At 40.3% G+C, this 17,238-nt stretch overlaps 1 protein-coding gene across 1 annotated transcript in view; it reads left to right on the top strand.

Moving 5' to 3' along the window:
* Positions 1 to 17,238, top strand: part of NPSR1 (neuropeptide S receptor 1) — a 1,079,007-nt gene that overhangs the window by 155,759 nt on the left and 906,010 nt on the right. The window contains exon 3 of the mRNA XM_069612302.1: positions 16,068 to 16,161. Within this exon, the coding sequence (XP_069468403.1) occupies positions 16,068 to 16,161 (94 nt within the window). The remainder of the gene's footprint in view (positions 1 to 16,067; positions 16,162 to 17,238) is intronic.

Here is a 17,238-nt window from a genome sequence, read left to right as displayed (position 1 = left end):
GATATCATTTATTTTTCCGGTGCCCAGGAATGGGCAATTACCGGGTCATTACGGCCTCGCCTTGCCGGACCCAGTAATCACCCTTTCCTGGGCGCCGGAAAATATTCTTCCCCATTCCCATTTAAGCTTCATAGGGCTCAATGGGAATGGAGAAGACGGATGTGAATGGTGCCGGTGCATCCGACAAGCTCTGCTAAAGCCTGGCGGCCGAAAAGGCACCTGCGAGCAGAACTCATAGTCTGCTGGTACGGTAACTAGCTAAAGTAGTTACCGGATCGGCAGACTTGTAATGAGGCCCATTAAGTGTCTCTCAAATTCTTCCCCATCACTGCTTGTTGTTAATTCAAAATCAGCTATTCCCCCGCAATCTTCTGAACAAGAATCAGGACCTGACAAATCAGTGGAGGAGTTGTCAGTGACTTTTTGAGATCTTCCATCCGTTCCTAAACCTCTAAAAAGTATTCCACAAAAAACCACTGATTATAGTATGTAAACACTGTTCAACCACATAAATGGCAAAGACACAGCTCTCTGTCAGTATAATATACAGTAAACATCACCTTCCAATAGCATCAACATTTTCAAAATATTTCTTACATCAGCCAATCAGATTAATTTCAAACAGATATTGTGATTGGAACAAACTTGACACCTTAGGCTGTGTAGCCACGATTATAATGAAAGGTATGGTAGCCGTGGGTACCTACGGTACTGTTATAGCTGTGAGTACAAAGACCACCAAAATACACATCATGTATGCTGAACAATAACTGTGGCTACGATAAGAACCATTATGTTTCCATAATTATAATACGCACCAAAAGAATCAACGTGGATTGGTTCGAATTTTAGCCACAACTATAAATTTACATGACAGTCTATTGTAGTCGTAGTTATCTGCTTGTTTTAGAAAACCTCAAAACACTACTTCGGAGGCGAGAAAAAGTTAAAATTACATGAGGCTACAGGTGGGGAGGGGGAAAAATACATTGTGTCAAATTGTGGAGTCCAAGATACAGTAAACAAAGTTTTTGAAACTAAGAAATGTAACGATAATTGTGGCTTTACCTGTATGTATACTTGTGGTTACAAGCCCTTGATGGGGAATAGGTGAATTGTAAGTGCATCACAGAAAAATAGAGTGTGCCTACGCAGGGAGGGCAGTGGGCCTCATGAGGATGGAGGGGGCACTTTTGTAGGTGTGTGGTGGGGGAAGGCCGATAAATGGTTGTATGTAGAGAGATAAAAAGCCCCCCTTTCAAAAATGGTGATATCTGCAGCTACATGGCAGGATGTCTATCATAACTGCGGTTATAATTTAAAAAAAATGTAAAGGTCATTTTTGGACAAATACTGTATAAAATGGATCATGTAAGGGTTATTGATCCATTTATACTGTCTGTATTATTTGTTCTATTTTTACAACTGAAAGATTGGCCATAAAAAGGGCAATTTTGGTGGTGAGGAAAGGAGGAGAGTGGAACTTGGAACAGAAAACATTAGAGTTGACACATATAACAAGGGGTTAAAAAAAGGTGAACACATTTATTTTGTTTTGTATTTTTTTGTTTTTCATTTTTTCAAAAAAAGGGTGGAAAATTGACACCTAAAAAAAGAAACATGCCTAGCGGTGGCAGTTAACCTGATGTTTGGCAATGCCTACTGCCCATCTGTCTAGGGTGATACCTACCACGGCAATTCGATAGTGACACACAAGAGACACAGTCATGCACTCGTCCAGGTTGATTGCCAGTAGAATAGGAGCAGGTTGAGTCCTGGATTTTGTAGCCATGTTCCCCCGCTGGTGGAAGGCTATGAGGCATTGCTGGAAGTTGTTGGAGGTGATTTGGGTGGCGCTGCTGAAGTTGATGGGGAGAAGGTGGACGCAGCACTGGATGTCCAGTGGCTTACTGGGACAAGTCCATGAACTTTTTTGTGTGTTGCTCATGTGCCTTCCTGTATGGGTCATCCACCTCATCCCAGTGCACTCTTACTAAGTGCTGCATAAGGACAGAGGTTCCCAGGCTCTGTAAAGGGGTGGTGGATGGCCTCCGCCAAAGGACTTTCTTACATAGAGTACATTGTATCTTCTACAGTTCCTTAAGGCCTTTGTGCACCACCACTTGTTAATACCTCCAGCTATTATATATATTCCTCAACCAGCACTGCTTCTTGAGCAGGGGTGATGGAGATGGGACCCAAACAACATCATCCTCATCTGATGGAACCCTCACTTGGCGTATGCCGTTGCCACTGCTCCTATCTTCTCCAGACATAGTTAGAAGCTGTTGGACTGGGAGGAAAATGTAGTAATGCAAAAAAGCCAAGGCAAAAAAAGACAGTGCCACTTAAAAGGAAAACGTTTTGAAAAAGAAAACTAAAACTAAAATAAAGAACAGACAAAATGTGCACTGCACAAAAAAAGGGAGAGAGGTTTCAGAACAATGGCGGGTAAAGAGGGTTTTGAGAAATGGCTTCTGACAGTCAGCAACTAAACAGGAGTTGTTGCTTGGTGGAAATCCAGAAAGCAATGACAAAAGCTGGGAACTTTCCTTTGGGTAAGGTTGAATACCCTTGTCTATGCCCAACAACCAATCAAACTGAGGGAGACCTACTCACGGGTACACGTGATGCATAGCCGCGTCCACACTACGGACAAACCACAGCAAGAGTTTCATATTTGCTTGTGTGTGTCAGTCCGCACCATAGGTGTGAATATATAATGCAACCCTTGATTGTCTGTCTTACATATAAACTATTTGTCACTGAGTATGGGCGTAGATGCATTAACACAGTGCTCAATCTGATTGGCTGCCTGTGTACGCACAGGTGTTGTTCATCACCCATGAGTGTAGCCGCGTTAATGCAGCATGCAATCCTATTGGTTACCTGTGTACAGGGTTTTTTTTGTCATTTCGCTTGGGCATAGCCATGTTAACGCAGCACGCAATCTGATTGGGCTATGGGCATAGCCATAAAAATCTGGATATTCATCATCGAATGGCGCAGCTATATTCTATGCAATCTGATTGGCCCGGGGTCATACCCCTTTATTCACCACACCCAAAGATAACTATAGTACTTTTTCTTATTGCTTTTTGGTCCTGGTGGCTTACAGCTCACAAGAGGCCTCTAAGATCTTGGCAAAACCTCAATCCTCATTCTTCCAAACTTTTTCCCCCTCCATTGAAAGTATACTGTTTTCCCTTGTCTTGTTCTTTGGAGTTTGTCTGCATTTATTATTTCATCTTCTTCTTTTCTTTTTTGTAAACTTATTTTTTGGTGGTGTTTTTTTTCACAGTTTTGCATGTTTCTCCCCTGTCTGGCATTTTACAACGTCTAGATCTAGTATTGACATGGAGGTTGTCTGGGTTGCTACACCATCACCTCCAAAACAGAAGCAGTGCAGCGTGAACTTCCAAGGAGAAAGCTGGAAATACTTTTGTGTGAAAGAACCCCACAGCTGCAAGGAGGTTGATTAAGTGCAGTGCACTTTTTGTCAAGGCCCATTAACTCCACCCCTATCAAAGCCTGGGACCATCCACCCTGATACAGCATCTCGCTTAAGTCCATTGGGACAAAGTGGATGAAGAGTACTGACATGCACACATCAGACACAAAGTGAAGGCCCATGAACATGCATCAGCAAGTCGCTATCTCCGGGCTCAATCTGCCTCTTCTCTGTCAATGTCAGCACCTGCAACAACAGCAACTCCCTCCTCTGGTGCAGTCACAGCTACACTACCACCCACCATCACTGCTGCAACCCAATTTTGTCCACTTCTACCAGCACCCACTCTACAGCAGTGCAATGTCACGTGCTGCCAAACACATCAGTGGATTGCAGTGACAGATGCCTCCCTAGATGGATGGGCATGGGCAATTTCCAAATGCCAGGCCAATTGCCACAACTATGCATCTATCTTTTTTAAGTGGACATTTCCCCCCAATATGTTTGAAAAAGAAAAGAAAAACACCCAAAATATATGTTTACATTTTTAAACCCCATGCTATATGTTCCAACCTTAATGTTCTTCCGTTCCAAGTTCCATCCTCTGTGATCCTCCTCTTAGGTGGCCAAGGAAAGGCCATCACTCTTGGATCCCGACCTTGGGGGTGGATATGCGAGGGAGAATCACCTGGTTAGAGGGACCTTAGGGAGTAGGGAGAGGATGTCTTTGGGTAAGAGATGGTAATCCGATTTCCCTTGTCAGAATAAACCCTCGCCTCCCCCTCCCTTTGTAGGTTATTGTCAGTCATTCCCTCTATTTTACTCACAAAGTATCCAACAACCTTTTTCCTTTAAGACTGGGACAATGAGGAGGTGACTGGGAGTTATGTATACTCCCATGCATTCACACCACTTTGGTACTGAGATGTGGAAGAGGACTGTAGAGAAGTACAAGTGCAACAGTCAGTCATGTCTTGAACTGTCAGAATTGTTTTGAACTTTGGGAAGGGAAAGCTGGAAAGTAAGCTAGGTGTTGGAAGAAGCTTGGAACTTTATTTGGAACACTATTTGTTTTGTTCCTGCCATCCCTAAACATTGTTTATCTTTAGTTGTGAGGGCAAGTATAGGTTTTAGACAAAAATGGACTTTTAAGTTGACGCAGACTATCCTTAGTTTCTTTAGGTAGGGAAATCCCACCTTAGCATAGGGCAAGTTAGGCCTTACTCCACACAGACATTTAAGAAAATTAACCATTTTATTTGGAAAATTGAATCTGTTGTATGTGTATTACTTCATGATGCCTTCACACCTCCTCCCTCTGCCCCTCCCCCTTTCAGTTATAAATATAAAAAAAGAAACACAGACTGCATAAATGGATCAATACCCTTTATATGATCCATTTTAAACAGTGTTTGTCTAAAAGGTCAATTTTTTAAAATGTCTTGTTATAATCATGGTTACAATAGGCACCCTGCTGTATAGCCACGGATATACGTACAAAATTAAAGAAATGGGCCTTTTTCTTCTCTACACACGCCCATGACACTATTTGTCCCCCTGCCTACCCGTCCCTCCAAAAAGGTACAAAAGTTCTCCCTTCCTCCCTATAATGCTCCCTGCCCTCCCTTTATAAGTACAGTATATTATTCTGTGAGGCAGTTACAATTTGTCCATTCCCAACATTTTAGCTGCAGGTATACACACAGGTATATTCACAAATATTGAAAAATGTCATTGTTGCATAAACTTTAATCACTGAGTCTTAGACTCCATGACATCACATAATGTACTTTTTCCTCCTCCGCACCTCTTGTCTTAAGTCATGTGAACTTTTCCACTCCTCCAAAGTAGTGTTTTCAATTTTTTTAAACTTGCATAATGGCGGCTAAAATGTAGTGCATTCCCTGTATTTGTAGCGGCAAATACTACAGCCACAGCTATAGCAAACAAATGCAACAATAATGTGCCCCTGAACCCCCATTCATTGACCTAGTAACCCCTTTCTCCTGGCAAAACACCTCCTTCCCCCTTCCGTACATTTAAACAGTACCAGACCTTCAACCATGCACACTGTATTATTTTAAACCACTAATAAGTCACTAGCCATGGCTGGTGACATCTATAATGACATCATCAGAACACACTTTACATTTTCAATGTTATTTTGTATCTTCTATGGGTGGGTCTTAAAAAGCCTTTGTGTTTTAACAATACAAATATACCCACAAATGTACTTTCATTTATTCTGACAATGTGTCTACCTGAGTAATTCCCTTATGATGTCCCTTTGAAGGATCCAAATAAATGTGTAATGTGTCCCTCTGTTGTTGCTTTAGATACCTTAGTACTTATCTTTTACCAAATATAAAATATCTTGTACTTCTAATAACACATAGCTCAAAACAATGCATACACACATATTCTTTGAAAATCTCCATCCAGTCTTCTGTTGTGATACAAAAAACATTTATTTGCACATGAAGTCTTCTAATTTCTTCCACATCACTGTTTCTCGCAGTGTCACAATATGTTTTCCTCTATAATCAACGGACAAAGACATTCATAACCTTACAAATCAGTAAAAGAGTTCTGAACGCAGTACCTTCTCCCATCTTGTATAATACTAATGTGTTTTATGTCAGTGAAGGCAAACACTTAAGGCTATGAGAGAAGGGTACCTCGTTTTAATTCGTTCTTAGAGTCGTTACTCACAAAATGACAATTTCTTATTAGTGCAATAGCTGAAGAGCAGCTGAGGTAATTGATATCCTATTGGCTGCTTATCACTGTAGAAACAGTACACCACCAATCAGAAATGAAAAAGAGGTGGCACGGAGAGCCTTGACTGTTGTTTGTGGACTGTGACCATGGACAACTACCAGGAGTGGTTGGAAGGAAATGTCACCACAGATGAGGAAATTCAGGAACAGGACGCTGAGGTGCAGCCACCAGGAGGGCATTCCAGATATTCTGGATTATGTGAGTGCATTGTTTATATTAATGTAAAATATATTAAACAATAATACATGTGAGTAATAGAGATCAATATGGTTTTAGGGAAGCCTTAGCATTCTATAGAAGATAGTGTGGAACATGACATATGTGACAGAGATATTTATATTTAATGATGGATTGCACTGTAGCTTATTTTTAGGCAATACGTAATTGTCAGCATGAGTCCCACGGAGAGTTAGAAACATGCCACCACGATAATAATAGTGAATATGTCAGCGCAGAGCGTTATTATTGTCTAGTAGGTAATGTAAAGCGTGTGTTCCATTTGGATCAGTAAGTTGATGTCTATGGCCTAAGTAATAAAAGTCAGTAATAGAGAGCATTGTGGTTTTCCGTATGCCTTTGCATTTTAAAGTACTTGCCATTGAAAGTCAAATATCTGAGTGAAGTAATTATATTTAATTAAGCCCTTTACTATATCTTTGGTTTAGGCCATAGTTATGTATTAGTATTATTTCCATGTAGAAAGAGGAACATGACCCCATGATAAAAGGCAGAATACTTCAAAGCAGAGGAATGATTGCACCTAGTTATCTAATGCGGCTAATATTAAGATCTTTTAATAGTTGGCTTTGAAAATTGACAGCAGGTTTTCTATGACCTAAGTAATAAAGGTCAGTTATAGAGATAATTGTGGTTTTAGTTATGCCTTAGTGTGGTAAATAAGATAGCATATAAGGTGAAATATGTGAGGGAGATATGTATATTTACTGTTTTGTAATGTGTGTGCTAGTAGCCAAAGTAATTTACATTCATGTCTGTCTTTGTTTTATAATATTTTCTAAATATTTTTTAACAGATGTTTAAGTCATTCAAGTAAGAAAGAGGATTTGTTGGCAACCACCTGAGGACCTCCCCAAAGATGACATGAAAGAAAACTTAAATGAAATAAGGGGTACTTTGCATTACATTCAGCAGGAAATAGGTACTATAAAAAAGGACGTTACGGACCTTTGAAAAAAATTGGACACTGTGATTGCAGACAAAATAGACAGAGAAAGCAATTTCTCATTGGAAGATAACAGAAAATGAATTCTCACTACTTTTCCTCCTCAATAGGTTTTGCTTCTTGTCACCCTGGATGGATGGGCATGAGCAATTTATGAAAACCAGGCCAACTACCACTGGTATGCATCTTTTTTTAAGCAGCAATTTTTCTCACCCCTTTTTTTGAAAAAATGTAAAAACACAAAAATCCACAAAATCAAAAAAAATCATACATTTCCTTTTTTTACCCCTAGTTATATGTGTCCACCCTAATGTTCTTCCCTTCCAAGGTCCACCCTCCTCCTTCACTCGCTTCCAAAACAGCCCCTTGCAGCACCAACCTTTCAGTTATAAAAATAGAAAAAAAAACACAGACTGTATAAATGGATCAATAACCCTTATATGGTCCATTTTATATAGTAGGTGTCAAAATAAGCCTTGTCTTTATAACCTTTTATTATAACCATCGTTATGATAGGGACACTGCCGTGTAACCGCTAGTAAAGATAGAAAATATTTTAAAAGTTGGCCTTACTCCTCTCTACACACATCCATGACCCTATTTGTCCCCCATGTCCATCCAACACCCCACAAAAGAGCTCCCTCCAACCCCATGATGCCCCCTGCCCTCCCTTTGTAAGCATGATATATTTAATTGTGATTTACTTACAATTAACCTATTACCCATCATGGGCTTTTAGCTGCGGGTATACGCACGGGTATAGCAGCGATTACCTTCTTTTCGATTGTCTTCATTTCAAAACATTATTTACTGAATCTTAGTCTCCACAATTTCACATACTGTTCTTTTTCCCCTCCCCACCTCTAGCCCGATTTCATTTGAACTTTTCCACTCATCTAAAGTTGTGTTTTGTAAAATGTGCATACCAGTGTGGCTATGACGTAGTCCTCTGTGTATGTATAGCCGTAAATACAGTATTGCCCAAATTGATCCCACACATTTTAATGAACGGTAGAGTTCTCCGTATTTGGTTACTACCATTAGTTTGAATTTGTGCATTCAACTTGAATCTGAAAATACTGAACATGAAGTGCTAGGTTGCAGGGGTATCCCGCGCTCTCCTTGTTCAGTATCTTCTGCCTCAGTGGTTTCAGGGGTGTCCCCCGCTTCCTCAACAATGGGAGCGGGGGACACCTAAAAAAAAAGGGGAATAAGAGGAGCTGCGGCCAGCAAAAAGGTAAGTGGGGGATATGGGAAGGTTTGGCGGACTTCTAAATGTGTGTTGTTTGACCCAAGTACAAATTGAATTGGGGCAAAATTGACTATGATTAATTCCAACTTAATTCAATATACGTCGGTCAAATAACACAGATCTGTGAATACTACCATCCTATTAGTAACCTCAGCTACAGTAAACCTAATTTAAAAATGGTATCCATAAACCCCCATCCACTAACCTAGGTTTTTAATTGGGATTCACTTCCAATTAACCTATTACTCATCATGATCTTGTAGCCGTTTGTATACACGCGGGTATAGCAGCAATTACCTTCATTTCAATTGTCTTAATTTCAAAACATTATTTACTGAATCTTAGACCCGACAATTTCACATACTGTACTTTTTCCCCTCCCACCTCTAGTCTGATGTCATTTGAACTTTTCCACTCATCTAAAGTTGTGTTTTGAAGTTTTTAAAATGTGCATACCAGTGTGGCTATGACGTAGTCCTCTTTCTGTATGTATAGCCATGAATACAGTGTTAAACAAATTGATCGTACACATTTTAACGAATGGTAGATTTCTCTGAATTTGGTCACTACGATTAGTTCGAATTTGTGCTTTCAACTTGAATCTGAAACTATGTACATGAAGAGCTGGGTTGCAGGGGTGTCCCCCGCTCTCCTTGTTCAGTATCTTTGGCCTCAGGGATTTCAGGGGTGTCCCCCGCTTCCTCAACAATGGGAGCAGGGGACACCTAAAAATAAAAATAAGGGACCCTGCAGCGTTAAATCCGATCAGCGTTAGAGGGACGGAGCTGACGCCACAGGGCTATAAGAGGAGCGGCGGCCAGCAAAATGGTAAGTGGGGGGATATGGGAACGTTTGGTGGACTGCTAAATCTGTGTTGTTTGACCTAAGTACACATTGAATTTGGGCAAAAATGACTACAGTCAATTCCAACTTAATTAAATATACTTTGGTCAAACAACACAGATCTGTGAATACTACCATCCTATTAGGGACCACAGCTACAGTAAACAGATTTTAAAAATGGTATCCATTAACCCCCATCCACTAACCTAGGACCCCTTTGATCCTATCATGCCCCCCCCCCCTTTTCCCTGTATATTTATGTGGATAAGTCTCCTTTTTCCTTATGACACACTCACTTATGACACACACTCTTAGGACACAAGCACATATGATGCACACTCTTATGACACACACAGACATACAGCACATGCTTTTATGACACACCATTGTGACACAGATACTTAGGACAGACACAAAACATGCTCTTATGACACACACTCTTGTTACATGCAAACACTTATGACACACTATTATGACATACAAAACACACACACTTATGCTACAGACACACCACACCCTCTTACGACATATACACACACATATGACACATACTCTTCTGACACATGCTATTACAACACACACTGATGACACAGATACTTGTGACACAAATGTATGCAACAGTCACACCTACAACCCTCACTCCTATGACACACAGTTGTATGACTCAAACACACATGCTCTTAGGATACACTATTACAACACACACACTTATGACACAAACCACAGCCTCTCAGCACTAATGCTTAAAACACACTCTTATGACACACACACACTCTTATGAGACACACACACTTATGACGCATGCACTCATATACACCCATAGATACATATGACACAAACTCTTACAACCCACACTCTTGCGGCAAACACTTACAACACATGCAAAACTATGACATACACTCTTACGATGCATGTTGTTATGACACACACTCATGTCACAGACATTTTTGACACAGTCACTTATGACACTCACACTTACAAGACACACTCTTACAGCACTCACTCTTATTTGTATTTATGGATTTATAACCCGCACTGAACAAAATAAACTGTATAAGGGCACAGGTGACAATCATAATAGATAGAGAATGTAACAGAACATCATAATAGATCGAGAATGTAACGGGATTCATATCAAGTTCTTATTGTGAAGAGGGTTATCTATCTAAACAGGAAGGTTTTTTATTGCTCGACGAAATTGAAAAAGCGAGCTCATAGTCCTAAGTTCAAGTGGCAGAGAGTTCCACAGGTTTGGACCAAAGACAGCTAAATTATGGCAAATGCTCTTTCAACACACACTTTTGGCATGAACACTTACAACACACACACATACTTATGACACATACACTTTTGACACAACATGGACACTTTTGACACTCACACTTAAGACAAAAAGACATATGATACACACACTTTGAAGATATGCCCTTATAGAACACACCCTTATGACAAAAATACACTTATGACACAAACCCGTACAAGATACACTCTTGCAAAAAAAAACATATGGGAAACACACATATGACACACACATATGGCACATACATGTATGATGCTCACACTTATGACACATGCATTTTTGGCACACAAACACTTGCAACACACACACAGTCATGATACACATTGTTACGATACAACCTCTTATGATACACACAAACACTTGCAACATGTAAACCTATGACAGACACACTTATGATACACACTTTTATGACACCCATATACATACATCCAATCACCCACACCCACTTATGACACACACTCTTATGAAACACACTCGTACAACAAATATGCTTATGACACACACACTTACAACACACACATACAACTTGGAAGTACAAATACTCACTCCAAAGATGAGGAACAATGATGTTTAGGTTGTGATGTTCATGGAATGCCTATCTGCCATTATTTGGGCCCCAAAGTGCTCTTGTTTGTCAGGGAATGTGCCAGACCATTGTCCGAACCCTACTGGACTGTACTGCAATGCACAAAAATAATTGCTTTGGCATAAGTCACTCCCTTCCACCTGTTCATTTAATTATTTTCCCCGCCCTCTCCCTTCCACCTGTTTCTTTGTGTATTTCCCACCTGCCTGCTCCCTTCTAAATATTTATTTTATTATTTCCTGCCCGTTTCCTCCAGCATGTTCTAAGTACTTAATTTCCCTATCCGCTTAGTTTTTCCAGTCTTTCTTTTGTGTTTATTTTGCAAGAATCCCTTGTTTCCTTATCCCACCTTCTTCCCCTCCCTCTTCCCACCCAGTCCTGTGTGGATTGGCCCGTATAGACCCAAAGTGGCGGAACAACCTATTTTAGGAACTTCTCCAGGGCAACCGGCTAAGGGCCACAAGGCAAAGGGCAACTCTCTATGTTAACTCCTATCCCCTGTTCCCCCCTGTTTGTCAATGGAGACTTGACAGAGCACCCTACAGCAACAATTAAGGTAAGGTGAGCACAGCCATTACTGTGCTCAATTAAAACCCTGCCACCTCTTCACAACTACCATCAAATCAGAACATAATGCAGACTACCTGCTGCACTCGTTATATAGCTTGATAAATGTATAATGGGAGTATACAAAGTGTTGCTCTTAGATGAATTTCAGGGGCAGGAAAAATGATGCACGTAGATGTATTTTGGGGGCAGGAAATATTGTGCACTGTATGTATTTTGGTTGCAGGAAATGTGTTGCACTTAGGTGTATTTTGGGGGCAGGTAATGTGGTGCACTTTGATGTACTTGGGGGTAGGAAAGGTTGTTGCACTTTGATGTATTTTGCGACAGGAAATATGGTGCACTGAGATGTATTTGGGGGGTAGGAAATGTTTTGACTTTACTGCAGTGACCATTGCATGAATATCCTGAAGCCTGGTGCGCTTCCCACTCTCTGAGTTTCTTCTTTTCTTTATGTTTTTGTTTGTGTCATGCATTTGCGCATTAAGAACTGTGAAAGTTAGAACATGTCTTGCACTCAGAAGTAATTGTGTAGGCTAGCACATATGTTGCACTTAGAAGAATTTGTGTAGGTTAGCAGATGTATTGCACATGAAGAGCTGTGAAGGCCAGCATGTGTACTGATCTTAGAAGAAATTGCATAGGTTAGTATATACATTGTATTTGGAAGAAATTGCGCAGATTAGCACATGTATTGGACATGCAGAACTGTGAAGGTTAGAACATGTATTGCACTGAGAAGAAATTTTATTTTTTAGCACAGGTATTCCACATGGAGAACTGTGAACATTAGCACCTGTATTGCACCTAGAAGAAATTGTGCAGGTTAGTACGCATGATGACCTTAGAAGAAATTGTGCAGGTTAGCACAGGTATTACATAGGAAGATCTGTCAAGGTTGGCACACATATTGCACGTAGAAGGAATTGTGTAGGTTAGCACATCTATTGCACATAAAGAACTGTGAAGGTTAGCACATGTATTACAGTTTAAAGGACTGCAAAGCTCAGGCTGATTTTAGGGTAGGCAGTGTGTTGCACTTTGATGGATTTGAGGGCAATTTATTTTGGATCTTTTAATGTTAGACTGTCCATAATGCTCAAAGCTATATGAAGTTAACATATCTATTGCACTTAGAAGATATATAGGTTATTGACTGTTTCAGTATATTTAATATGTATTGTACATGGTTAATGGAGAAATCTGAACTAACACATATACAGACAGTAATGTTGGGAAACTACTGCCATCATTATCATCTGACATCACTCCTTTACTAGATTGATGCCCATGGTGCTGTGAATAAATGCTTGGTGATCACACTTAAGATTATGGTTGAGGAAGGCATGGTGGATTGAAGGAGAGAGCATTATGGGAGGGCTTTGGAGGTAGAGCAAGTACTGCACACGCTGCCATTCTTTTCAAATATATGTATTAGACATGGTACTGATATTTAGATATGAATTGGCTCCTGCTGCCACCTTGGGTATATGGACTGGGGCTTTCTTTAGTTATCATACTGTAGCGATTGTGAACAAATGCAAAACAATAACCCGGCGGTCACTTGTGCTATTCCAAGCATAAATTAATCACAGGGTTGATGGATACATCTACAATAGCTCTACTCAAGAGATGTGTTATTAGTCAACCTGCAGTACGCCCTTTGCTGCAATGTGTAACCTGTTGTCTTTTCGCATTACTTCTGATTAATGTATTAATTTTTTTCTTACCAAAAAGTAACTGTACTTCTCTGCTCTCTCCTCTTTGCGGAGTTCGATCCTGGAGCAGAGTGCATGGTAATGTGGGTCGGTGTGTTTTTCCTCATCTATGCTTCTGCAGGCTTCACTCGCACCGCATTGAATTGGAAGGTGGATTAGAACTGCCCTGTGAATGAAGAACAGTCGTGACGGCTGGGTTCAAATAACTCCTCCACCACTGCCTTTTTGAAACTGTTCTTGGATTTTTTTTATGTTATTTGCTGCATGATTCCAGCGTTAGAATAAGCAGCCATCTTTATTAAAATGTGCAGCTAATCTCATGGTTTGGATGTCGGAGGGAAAAAATTGAGCGAGGGCTAACACTGCCAGATGCACAATATTTGTGATTAACTGGTACCAAGATGCCAAAAGAAAGTAAATGATCAACAATAGTATATTACTTTGGGACAGGAACCCCCTGGCATAAGCAGGCCCTAACAGCCCTCCACCCACTCAACCCGCGAGAGCCGATTACAGTGAACTACTCATCAGATTGCGTCTTATATTGTTTTTATCTCTGATAAATAGATAGCTATTTAAAATGTGCAGCAAAGTTCATGCAATGTTTCACCAATGGGGTAGGGCCCCAGAAATGCAACAGGGTTAGGCAGTGTTTTCTGTGCATATTGCAGCTTCGCCCATAGTACTGTAAACCACAGCAAGCTCAGCAGTGTGCTAGACATGGGGGTGAGCATCCAAGAATGCATACTTTGTCAACAAAGGAAGAGCCACCATGTTTCACAGCCAGGACACAGTCCACGAAACCTTCTTTCACAACTGCACACGCCCACATTTGTAGCATTTCCACGTGTGCTGCATGAATTATTATATTCAAATCTCTTTATAAATTCAGGCAAGCATAATGTCTTCTTATTAAAATTGTACACATACTAGTTTCCAAAGAATTATACGTTTCATCCAGGTAATATAACAGCAGATGTCCTGCTTCTTTTACTGAAAGAATATCTCCACTGGGCAAAGATATTTCCCAAGAGAGGTGCTCTCTCATCTTTTATTGCAGCCTATGCCGTGATAGTGAGTAGTCGTCAGTTAATTAAGTCACAAATGTCTTATTTGCTTATTGTGTTGCAGGAGTAATCACTGGAAGAGCAAACATAGATTTCTTCTGCTTGCATGTCCGCGGTCCACTCTGCTAGATTTTGAATATTAGCTGCAGGCAGGGGATGATGGCATGGGATCCTGCGTGGCCCATGGTTTCCATTCCATCACCCGCTTCATTAGGATCATGCGAAACCATAACTGCCAGGCAGTGATCAGTAATGGCAGTTGCAATGAGCCACAGTTACTGTGGAATCCTGTGGAATCTGTTGTCCATTATAAAAGTTAGAAAGGTGAACCAAATCTGCAGGGGCCCATCCCTCCCGATCCACTTCAGAATTGTGATGCAGGCAGCCCCCTCACCAAAATGGCACAGATGTGCAAAAATAGGGTAAGAGTTTTACCGTGTCCACGCTGTGACATACCACATTGGAAACATTCTGGGTTTTTTTTCCTGTTGAAATCTGTGTGTTTGTGGTCACTGTTACTTTTGGGAATTTCCAAGGGGAATGAAAGGAGAACTGTGCAGACCACGCGGGCTTGTTCGTGCAGCATCAATGCAAGTCACAGTAAGATGACTTGCAGCTGCAAACCACAAATCATTACAATGACATCATTCTATAATGCTCCTGATAACATACTTTGCACATCTGTTGCAGTGTGACAACAATGCACATCAACTCTTGAAAAAATCAAGGGCACATCAAAGCATCTTTCCTTATTGCACCTTGTTTTAGATGTCATGTTTACAGTCTGAATCGGGTTCACATTTAGGTCCAAATGAATGAGCCCAAGACCGGCCTTCAGCAACCCATTTCCGTCAATAAACCAGCTGTAACCTAATGAACATTACATATTGTATGTGGCTGAACCTTCACCTTTTACCTGTCCTGAACCAATGAGCCTTTGGAATGTTTAATACAAATACATTTAAAAATTGTATTTAAAATGTGGATCGTTCATGACGTTGAAGCTATAACATGTAAATGGCATACTTCCAGTATATATTAATTTCGAACAGCGTGACTGAATTAAGTTAATTGTTCACCTTTTTGCAATGTACCAAATAATTAATGTCAATGGTTTGTGCATGAATTTGAAAACGTTCCATTCAGCAATCTTCTCGTCAATGTGTCGCTAATTTGGAAATTTGCTTTGGTTTTAGGGATGCTAATTGGTATTCTACTGAGAATAGAAAGGATGCAATGCAGGTTAATAATAACACAATGGCTTAATAAGGTCCTTCTCACACAATGTGAACAATAATAATTCTTCTTGCCCTTTCTAGGTTGTACTTCTCTATGCTTCCACCTACGTACTAGTGTCTCTCAGTATAGACAGATACCATGCAATCGTTCATCCAATGAAATTTCTCCAAGGAGGTAAGCTCGTTCTTCTTGGCCTATCACATCTTTAAGATAAATAGCATCATTATTATACAATGATTTTGTATGCATTGACTGTGCTCATTACTATTGTCATGGAACAAGGCAAATAGTGTTCATGCATCAGTGCCACCAAATAACATGTAATATCTCTCATGGAACCCATCTGAACATTAACATTCTGCGCATGTTGTTGAAGAGATGATTGCTGCTATTCGTTTCTGTTTGAAGACACCATCCAATTGTCTAGAGGTTTTTTGTTGAAGGTTGGAAATGTATTTGTAGGGCACCTTTGAACATCCAGAATACTACTGTAGAAAAGAGAGCAGTGGGTGCAGCGTGACAAGGCAAGGCATCGGTTTCAGACAGCATTTACCTTAATGATTACATTATTTATTTACACTATAAACTGATAGTTTATTGACCAAGTTTAAAAACAGATAATTTAGGCTTAAACATTTAGAGTGATTGATGACTTTTGCATAATTGGATATCAGAACACTTTAGAAGTTCAGCCAATACAAATAGAATACAGAGGAACACTAAAGATAAGGAGGTCTATATGTTCATTGTGTTGAATAAAATGACTACACTTCAACTATAACAAGACACTGGTTGTGTACCGTTGAATAAGATCTCACTGCTTCTTTATGATGTTGACATATCCACCTGTATAGCAATATTTGTCAACTGTAACCAGCTGTTGCTTGTACTTCAAAGTCAACTTTAGACTGGGTGCCAGCAGATGGGTGTGGTGAGCAAGACAAGCTCGTGAGACTTCTCAAGCGAGAGTGAGGAGACAGTCAAAGTGCACAGAAGGAGGGCAGACAATGGTGGAGCCAAGCCGAAGCAGTATGGCTCGCCGGCTCTTCCTCCCGGAGGCATAAGCTGGACTTATTGAGGAAATACAGATATTCTGTTTAAGAGACTCAAATGAACAGTAGTAGCAGTGGTGTTTAACTGTTTTTTGTATATAGTTATTCAAGCACAATAAACCACTCTGCTGTTACAGCATCCTCTGCACTGCTATTTTTTCACAACAATAAGGCAATGGATAGCAAAAGTCAGTTTTAA

This window comes from Ambystoma mexicanum, chromosome 5p (genome assembly GCF_040938575.1).
Source record: "Ambystoma mexicanum isolate Mex_15411 chromosome 5p, UKY_AmexF1_1, whole genome shotgun sequence".
Taxonomy (NCBI): domain Eukaryota; kingdom Metazoa; phylum Chordata; class Amphibia; order Caudata; family Ambystomatidae; genus Ambystoma; species Ambystoma mexicanum.
The sequence above is the reverse complement of the archived record's forward strand: the minus strand, read 5'-3'. Positions and strand labels throughout refer to the sequence as shown.